The 10,123-nt window shown below is 43.1% G+C and overlaps 1 protein-coding gene across 1 annotated transcript; it reads left to right on the top strand.

Annotated features, from left to right (window-relative positions):
* Window positions 1-980: 980 nt before the first annotated feature.
* Window positions 981-9,922, top strand: LOC106582920 (inositol hexakisphosphate kinase 2). Its single transcript, XM_014166546.2, has 5 exons — window positions 981-1,634; window positions 6,751-6,955; window positions 7,574-7,728; window positions 8,114-8,289; window positions 8,444-9,922. The coding sequence occupies exons 1-5, from the start codon at window positions 1,409-1,411 to the stop codon at window positions 9,014-9,016; spliced, it is 1,335 nt and encodes a 444-aa protein (XP_014022021.1). The 5' UTR covers window positions 981-1,408; the 3' UTR covers window positions 9,017-9,922.
* The last annotated feature ends 201 nt before the right edge of the window (window positions 9,923-10,123 follow it).

Here is a 10,123-nt window from a genome sequence, read left to right on the forward strand (position 1 = left end):
GAGGCTGGGTTAGAGAGATTACTGTGGGGATTGCTGCTGCTGCCTGTGATCTCAGGAGAACAAGGCAGTGTATATCTTCTCCTCTGCCACTGGGCCAGACACACACACACACACACACACATACGCACACTCCCGACTCCCTACCTGTCCTGTAGTGACTGGCCATTCTGTGAATGAGGAGTTGGTATGTTCTCCCTTTGTGGTAGCCTAGGCTAATCTCTTTCAAGAAGGGAAGAATTACAGTCCGCAGCTTAGGAAACACAAGAACCCCATCTCCTCTCTTTCTGTCGCTCTCTTTCTATCCACGGACTCTTTCTGCTGTACAGGGCCCCCAGTTAGCATGTTATGCCTAGCTAGTAGCTAAGGCAAGGTTGACAGTTTATCTGCAGAGTAAACTGGAAGAGAACAACACTGTTTTATTCCATGTTCTATTTTGCCCTCAAGACTACCTTCACCTTAACTGATACCGTTATTTACATCATACCAGATCGCTGTTTGTTCCATAATCAACATTCTGTTGCTCTCAATGTTATTTCTCTGATTGAAAACTCATTGTTACTGTGTTTATGAGTGTGTTTGTGGCATTCTGTCTTTGCGAATGTCAAATGGCAGTAGCTAATATGTGGGCACTGGGTCTACATTATTTTATCACCAGTCTCACCCTCTCAGTTGTTGGTCTGAATGAGGAAATGCAGTTTGTTGTGTGAGGTTAAGATTAAAACGCTTCTGTCATACAGAGAGAAATAGCTGAGTTCAGTTCAGCTCATCCCTCCTCGTACTCTGTTTTTCTGCTTCTTTCCTTTTTTCTCTCTCCCCTCCCCAAGCCCCCTCCATCCCTCTTCGTTTGCACGCTCTCTTCCCTCGAAGGGTTACCACCCAACAACCTGCTCCTGCTTGTGATTGGTTGAAGTGGGCTGAGTGGGCGGGTTTATGCTTGTGAGAGTTACCAGTCAGAGCAAGTGCAGGCTGTCAGTGTCAGGAGGGTTTCAGTGGAGTCAGGCAGACCAGACTCTGGAAAGCAGAAGCAGCTGCACAAACCTTCCTTTCAACCTCAGGACACAAAGGACTGTCTGTTCCTACACCTCTCTGCCACCTACTTTCTAAGGCCAGGAGGAAAAAAGGGATTTAAGATCAACAAACGTCGAGATGATATTTCTCTCTCTCTCTCTTCCTACTTCCCTCTGTTTTTGTCTTGCAAAATCCCTCCTGCACAGAGGAGAGATAATCACAGCCTCCTCTGAGGGAACCAAAGAAAAGAAGGGATCAAAATAAACGACAACGACATCAACAGAGATACCCAGCGGCCTGCGTGTGGTCGTCCGACTGTCCCGTTGCGGCCCTGCTGTACTGTGTCCCTGAGGAGGGAGACTAATGCGTGTGGCGTCGCTGTACTCCGGGTCAGTGGAGGATGAGTCCGGTCATGGAGGCTCAGACCATGCAGGCCAAGCAGCAGCAGCTACAACACTATCTGGAGAAAGGGGTCCCGCTTGAGCCCTTCATGCACCAGGTGGGGGGCCACTGCTGCGTGCTGCGTTTCGGGGAGCAGACCATCTGCAAGCCCCTCATCCCCCGAGAGCACCAGTTCTACAAGAGCCTACCCAGCGCCATGAGGAAGTTCACCCCCCAGTACAGAGGTAAGAGACTACCCCGACAGACACATTTCAGTTGAATGCGTTCAGTTGTACAACTGACTAAGTATCCCCCTTTCCTAACCCCAACCTCCACCGCATCCATCTACTGTGTGTGACTGGGTTAATGTTGTGCTGCTGTGTTCTCTCTCTCTTTTTTCCATATTACATCCTCTCTCTCACTATCTCTTGATTGGTATGGAAGGCAGTTGGAAAAGAGGGTAGGCTATTGCAGGTGCATGCATTTTTTACTATGCAATTTTCATTATTCACGGTCCATGTAAGCCCATGGTTTTAGGGTGTTTTCAGGAAGTCTGACTATGGCCCTCCACGGAAGGATCAGGTGGGTTTTGTCAATTCTCCCAAGGCCCAGGGTAGGACTTTGCATGCCAGCCAGGATGCTGTGTGGTAGCAGGTGCTATTGGACCTGGCCACAGGAGGGCACTGTAGCATTGGAGCACCACCAGGGTGTCCTGCCCCTGTGTGCAGTCACACAGAAACCAGTTGGAGCTGTGTTTCTCTGCCCATAGAGCATGCAGAGCAGGTAGAATGTAGTATAGTATGCATTAACCTCTCTGGGGTATGTGGGACGCTATTCAATAGCCAGTGAAATAGCAGGGCGGCAAATTCAAAACAACAAAAATCTCATAATTCAAATTTCTCAAACATACAACTATTATATCCCATTTTAAAGATACACTTCTCGTTAATCCAACCACATTGTCCGATTTCAAAAAGGCTTTACGGCGAAATCATAACATTAGATTATGTTAGGACAGAGCCGAGACAAGAAAAACCACACAGCCATTTTCCAAGCAAGGAGAGGCATCACAAAAACCAGAAATACAGCTAAAATGAATCACTAACCTTTAATGATCTTCATCAGATGGCACTCATAGGACTTCATGTTACACAATACATGTATGTTTTGCTCAATAAAGTTCATATTTATATCCAAAAACCCCATTTTACATTGGCGTATAATGTTCAGAAATGTTTTGCCTCCCAAAACTTCCGGTGAATGAGCACATCAATTTACAGAAATACTCATCATAAACGTTGATAAAATATTCAACAGTTATTCAAAGAATTATAGATACACTTCTCCTTAATGCAACTGCGGTGTAAATTTTACAATAATCTGAGTACAGCGCTCGGATATCAAAACAAGCCATACAGATACCCGCCATTTTGGAGTCAACAGAAATGACAAAAATTACATTATAAATATTCACTTACCTTTGATGATCTTCATCAGAATGCACTCCCAGGAATCCTAGTTCCACAATAAATGTTTGTTTTCTTCGATAAAGTCCATCATTTATGTCCAAATACCTCCTTTTTGTTCGCGCGTTTAGTCCACTACTCTAAATGCAGGAAGCGCGCCGAAATGTCACGACGAAAAGTCCAAAAAAGTTCTATTGATGTTCGTAGAAACATGTCAAACGATGTATAGCATCAATCTTTAGGATGTTTTTATCATAAATCTTCAGTAATATTCCAACCGGACAATTCCAATATCTTCAAAAAAGTAAAGGAACACAGTTAACTCTCATGTGAGTGCGCGCCACTGAGCTCATGTCATTTTCTCAGTCATCTACTTCCAGGAGCTCTTATTCTCTCCCTATTCACAGTAGAAGCATGTAACAATGTTCTAAAGACTGTTGACATCTAGTGGAAGCCTTAGGAAGTGCAAAATGAACCCTAAGTCACTGTATAGGCAATCACTTGAAAAACTACAAACCTCAGATTTCCACACTTCCTGGTTGGATTTTTCTCAGGATTTTGCCTGCCATATGAGTTATGTTATACTCAGACATCATTCAAACAGTTTTAGAAACTTCAGAGTTTTCTATCAAAATCTACTAATAATATGCATATCCGACCTTCTGAGTCTGAGTAGCAGGCAGTTTACTACGGGCACACCTTTCATCCGGACGTCAAAATACTGCCCCCTACCCTAGAGAAGTTAATTGAAGACAGGTTTAGTTGCACACATAAATATGCATTCTAACAGGAGAGGGGTGAATCTGTCATGCCATGACATCAGTATCTAAGGCTTGAGATTCAGAAGGCAGTGTGGACCTGCAGGGTCCTAAAGTCCTCTCAATCTGGTTAACTCTCCCCTTCCACCACAAGTGCTGCGTCTCCCCTCCACTGTCTAGCCCTTTAACAGTGGGTTATCTAACACTGTTACGGTTCACTGCAGCTGTTTGTCTTTAGTCCCTGACAGACAAGTGAAAGGTGAACCTGTGTGTGCACACAAGGAAGAGGAGATCCAATTCATCCCAGTCTGTATCTCCCTTTTCTATCTTCATCTTCAATCTTCCCTTTGAGCTACAGTACCTTTCCATGTTAATATTTGCAGCTGTTGTGTCCTGTGCATCCCCACAGAGAGTTGGGGTGGCTGGGTGAGAGAGGTGGGATGATTCTGGATAGGGTAGGGTGGGGCATGACTCATGAGAGAGGGGGGTTAGAATGATGCACTTGCGGGATGGGCGTGAGAGACTGAGTGACTGAAATAGGCTTTCACTTCATCCATCTGGTCCATCTACAGAGACTGCAAACGGTGCATGCTGTTCTGTTCTCTTATTGCACAAGTTGTTGTAAGGCAATATGCATAGGTTTACATTTGTGTTGGTTGGTACTCTATGGTGTTTTTAAGATGTTTTATTTAATTTTGCTCTGTCGCCTACTGTTTAATAATATTACTGCTATAATGGTTTGATAAACTAGTTCAAATCAATTCAAATCAATAGCATTTTTGATTGCATCTGCTCGAGCTTCGGTGGTTTGTGTTCGAAGTAACTTTCCTTTTCTGCATGATTGATAGTATAATATTGAGTGTGTGTGTGTGTGTGTGTGTGTGTGTGTGTGTGTGTGTGTGTGTGTGTGTGTGTGTGTGTGTGTGTGTGTGTGTGTGTGTGTGTGTGTGTGTGTGTGTGTGCTGACACAACAGCATACTGTACACAAATATAAACAAGATTTCCAGATAGACACAGCCTCTATTGGTTTTTCCCAAGCCCCATATCTCCATTGCGCTCTCTCTCTCGCTCGCTCAAGATCCGAGTTGGGAGATTTGTGTGTATGTTTGTTATGGAGTTGTCCAGGTCCTTTGATCTCTATCAGGTTGAGAGACACCAGGGCAGACAGCTCTGGAACTTTAGGAAGGCAGGAGAGTAAGAAGAGTTGGGGGTAAGAGACAGTCATTTGCATGTAAAAGGATCATTGAGCACCAATATGTGAAGTTCATAGTGTCATGTTAAATTGGATGTCAAGTGAAAGCTAAGACTATCTTTTTTAGATTAAGAAATATGTATATATTTTTTTTAAATACTATTTTCCATCCCAAAAAATTTGAATAAGTAAATAAGTAAACTCACATATCTAATTTCATCTCCCTCATGAGGAGGGAGGATAATGAAAGTTCACAGAAGTAACAAGTAAAGGTAGACCTATCCATTAGTTATTGTGATTTTACTGATATCAATTTTGTTCATGAATTGTTAAGTGATAACTAGAAATTCTGTTACCAGGAATATTCTAAAAAAATCGGTAACGGAATTTCTGCAATTGAATTGGCTACAATGGGAAATCATAATAGTCACGAACTACAGTTGGGTTCACAAGTTGACAGTACAGCACAGTAGACAGTAAAGAAAAGTAGAGTTCAGTACAGTATTGTAGAGTTCAGTAGAACACACGAGTAGAGGACAGTATAATGTATTGTACTCTACAGTACAGAACTATACTGTACTGGATACTCTACTGAGCTCTACTGTGCTGTACTTCAATGTCCAAACTTGTGAAACATAGACTCTACTAGCGAGGTTTCCATCCAATTGGTGACTGATTTTGATATTCTAAAATCCACAAAAACAATATGCACATTTTCCCACCAGAGATGTTTCAATCAAATTGACTTGTTGCAGATAACAGTCGTTATTTGATGATGTAGTGCACATATAAATAACTTTTGCGGTTACATTCACATGTACCGAATGCAAAATACAATGGATTTCCATTGAATTTAAACTCCACTGATGGTTTTGTCAGAAGAAATGTTGCGTTATATAGCGAATCTCTGGTCTTGGCACATGTGCTCTAGCCAACAGCTCACAGAAACAGTGTGGGCAGGCTACCTACGTGATGAGTACGAGATGATTTCTATTTGTCAAACGGCAGCCACGCATCGATCATCAGAATAAGACCCACGATGTTTATTGGAAAGGAGAATCAAGCTCGTCAATGTGCACTTTCACCACATATCTTATTTCATCTGTAGCCTAATAAACTGCATGCTTTCCCAAAGTCTTAGTGGGAGGACCACACAATATCGTGTGACTCCACGTTTACATTGATATTATGGTTATTATATCAATATTTGCACATAAAGGCATTTCCACCATCATTTCTCGCATCATTCATTTTACCGACACAAAAAGATCCCACCCACAAATTTTCTGTTTCCATCAGGCCTGTCGTGACATTTTTTATCCGACATGTACTTTGCTCGGTTGGATGGAAACCTGGTTTATGATTGGTTCAGATTTGGTCCGGCCGAAACAAATTTGTTCTAGTTTGGGGGCAGAGCTATACCCAAATAGTGTGTAGAATAGTACCCAAATATGCAAAGGAGGATTATGCATATTTATACTTTTGTGTACCTATTTAGGATACATCACCATGAAGAGAATGACATTCAGAGTTTTTGGAAAACATGTTCACATAAAAAACTGAGGGAGATTTACCGGAATTCTGTTACCAAGCTTTGCATCTGCACAGTTCTTCCAGTAAATGTGTTTTTGTGAAATCTTCAGTGTAAAGTGTTAAAAGTAGTCCTTGTGAGTTGTATGGTTTGTTTAACTTTGAAGTCAATGGTTTTTGTTTGGCATATATTTTTATAGAAAATTCTTAGTCTCAGCGCAATTCTGTTACTGTGGAATTGCCCAGACAAATACTTCCCAGTTGATTATATTTCCTGCTTGGAAATTCAAATACAGTATTACAGAGAGAGAGAGAGAGTCAAAATAACCATTGCTTTGCAATTTCTATGAGGTTGATGTCTTACCGGTTGTTCTTCTTCCTTTCCTCTCTCTCTTCGTCTCTCTCTATCCCTCAGGTGTGGTATCTGTGAATTTTGAGGAGGATGAGGAGGGCAACCTGTGTCTCATAGCGTATCCCCTGCAAAGTGACTCTGGGGTGGGGGACCTGGAGAATATAGACCCATCGGTCAATGGCGAGCCCAACAGCAAGATGCTCCAGTGGGGCATCAAGCAGCTGTCTGCCCAGAGTCTGCCGGACTCACGCAAAGACAAGGACAAGAGGTGAGAGACGAGAGAGAGACGGATGCACTTGAAACACTGTTACAGAGACCTACTGAGATAGCCTGTATGTCTATTTATTGGTGTGACTGGTGACTGAGACAAATACACACACACTTTAAAACCCGCTCATTTGAGATCCCTCTTTTAAAAGTCACTGAGATCTCTTCTTCTAGTCAAAATAATGAGCAACTAGGCATTTTTATACATGACACTAAACATTTTTATTTAACCTTTATTTAACTAGGCAAGTCAGTTAAGAACAAATTCTTATTTTCAATGACGGCCTACGAACAGTGGGTTAACTGCCTTGTTCAGGGGCAGAACGACATATTTTCACCTTGTCAGCTTTTGGATTCGATCTTGCAACCTTTCGGTTACTAGTACAACGCTCTAACCACTAGGCTACCTGCCGCCCATGATGGGGATGTTAATTGCTTAATATACTCATGAACCATGCCTGTCTGGAGGCACCTGCTTTCAAGATACTTTGTATGACACATTTTCCTTTCTTTTGGAAGTTACCTGTTTACCTGTAGGTTGAGACACATTGTAGGTTCTAGAATGTAAGCTCGATGCTCTCCACCCCTCCTGACTCCCCTCTCTTCCTATTTCCCCCAGTCATAAGCCCGAGGGGGAGGTGTTGGAGTGGCTGCAGCAGGATGAGGTGCCTCTGGGAAGCAGAAACGCCATCCAACACAACCCATGGAGACTCAAACTCCAACAAAAACACCTGCAGAGGATGAAGGAGAACGCCAAGCACCGCAACCAGTACAGTATCCTTTCAGCGTGGAACAACCACTTTGAACATCAGGCCATCCAGCACCTGCCTGCAAAGTTTGTCCATGTACTGTACCTAAACGTATTACTGTGTAGTACTGCCTATTTCTTCGCTCTGCAGAATCTTGTGCCCAAAGTAGCCTTACAATCTCACAGATAATCCACTTGTGACATCTGTGTATTTGTTAGTGAAGTGGATTGATGCGAGGAAAGGCTCGAGATGGATTGGTGTCCGGTCCATCTGATGAATTAGTGTCTGCTGATAGGGATTCAGGTCTTCCTACTACATTAGCGGAGAGTTAAGTCTCCAACCAGGTGCATTAGGAATATGATGTGATTCTCCTGTAACCAGAGGCTCCTTGACTCAGGACCCCTTCCCAGAATTCATCCTGCTGGAGAACCTGACGTGGCGTCACGCGGTTCCGTGCGTGCTGGACCTGAAGATGGGCACGCGGCAGCATGGTGACAACGTGTCCGAGGAGAAGAAGGTCATGCAAATCCGCAAGTGCCAGCAAAGCACCTCTGCCTCCATCGGAGTACGCCTCTGTGGCATGCAGGTGGGCACAATGTTAACTTGTGTGTTATTGATGGGGATGAGGCAGAATTGAAGAGTCTGAAATGATATATTGGGGAGGCATAGCTTAGTTCTAGTTCAGAATGAAAGGGAAGAAATGTGTTTCTGAACCCCTCCATCTCCTACCTCTCTCTCAGGTATACCAGTCAGATTCGGGTCAGCTCATGTTCATGGATAAGTACATTGGGCGTAAACTAACCCTGTCGGGCTTCAAGGAGGCTCTGTTCCAGTTCTTCCATGACGGGCGGCGTCTGCGGCGCGAACTGCTCTCCCCGGTGCTGCGGAGGCTCAGGGAGATGCAGGCAGCTCTGGAGGGCTGTGAGTCCTACCGCTTCTATTCCTCCTCCCTGCTCATCATCTACGACGGTGAGCCACCCCGCACACACACACGCAGAGGCCCCGAGGACAGTCTGTCTGAGGAGGAAGAAGAGGAGGAAGTGGAGAAAGATGAAGAGGCAAGTGCGTTTGGGTTTCCCCGCAGCAGTAGTAGTGGTAGAAGTGGTAGCATTGGAGGTGGACGTCTGGCAGCCCGATCTGATACAGGCCCTGGCCCGGCGGTGGATGTGAGGATGATTGACTTTGCCCACACCACATGCCCTGACTATGTGGAGGACAGTGTGGTGCACGAGGGCCAGGACAGTGGCTACATCTTCGGTCTGCAGAACCTCATCACCATCATATCCCAGCTGGAGGACCACTGCACAGACTGAAACACACAGTTTCTCTTCTTTCTTTTGAACTCATAGAAGACGCAGAACACAGGACTCCAGAGGCTGGACATAGGGACTGAACATTGCTGTAGCCAGTTTTTCCACAGGAGTCCTTTATTTGGGTGTTTTTGTTTGTATCTGTAAGGGATACAAAGGCCCATGAAGGTTACATTTGAAGAGACATTTGTAATATTTTCTTTAGTTGACTCAGTGTGTTGTCGCCATTACCTGCTTACTCTGTTACCTATTACAAAGTTGGTTATTTTACCCAGTTATTTATTTAGGGAAAAAGGCACACAAGAAAGTTTGAAATTATGTCCAAGACTGCAAGCATGGATTCCAATGATCCAAAGGTGCCTGCCTTATGCAAGCACACACACATGCACTGATTTTGATGTGTGCTACTGATTGGGCAGATGTATTCTGAAAAAGCAAACAGAGAAACTGCTGTATGTGTGTGAAATAAGTTGATGAGAGGAAAGAGAAAACAACATCTCATCTTCCATTTTTCTTCTATACCAGTTTATTTGGCCACCCTCTATTCTTCTCCTTTTGCATTCATAGAATATACTATGGTATATTCAGATAGCAAATAGATTACATACAGAGACTATATCTTTATTTATTTGACATGTTTCTTAAATAAAATTTAAAATTAAAAATTAAAATAATAAAGTGAATGGAGATAAATTGTATGTTATTCATTTTGTTAGAATAATATTAATTAATATTGTTATTTGACATGTTCAGGTACAGTTGAAGTCGGAAGTTTACATACACTTAGGTTGGAGTCATTAAAACTCATTTTTCAACCACTCCAGAAATTTCTTGTTAACAACCTATAGTTTTGGCAAGTCGGTTAGGACATCTACTTTATGCATGACACAAGTATTTTTTCCAACAATTGTTTACAGACAGATTATTTCACTTATAATTCACTGTATCACAATTCCAGTGGGTCAGAAGTTTACATACACTAAGTTGACTGTGCCTTTAAACAGCTTGGAAATTCCAGACAATTATGTCATGGCTTTAGAAACTTCTGATAGGCTAATTGACATAATTTGAGTCAATTGGAGGTGTACCTGTGGATGTATTTCAAGGCCT

This window comes from Salmo salar, chromosome ssa22 (genome assembly GCF_905237065.1).
Source record: "Salmo salar chromosome ssa22, Ssal_v3.1, whole genome shotgun sequence".
In the NCBI taxonomy this organism is placed as follows: domain Eukaryota; kingdom Metazoa; phylum Chordata; class Actinopteri; order Salmoniformes; family Salmonidae; genus Salmo; species Salmo salar.

Bases quoted from the DNA above. Each gene is read 5' to 3' on its own strand.
- LOC106582920 (XM_014166546.2), top strand. From the start codon at position 1,409: ATGAGTCCGGTCATGGAGGCTCAGACCATGCAGGCCAAGCAGCAGCAG. The intron at 6,956-7,573 runs GTGAGAGACGAG...TATTTCCCCCAG, and splicing joins CGCAAAGACAAGGACAAGAG to TCATAAGCCCGAGGGGGAGG. The intron at 8,290-8,443 runs GTGGGCACAATG...CCTCTCTCTCAG, and splicing joins TACGCCTCTGTGGCATGCAG to GTATACCAGTCAGATTCGGG.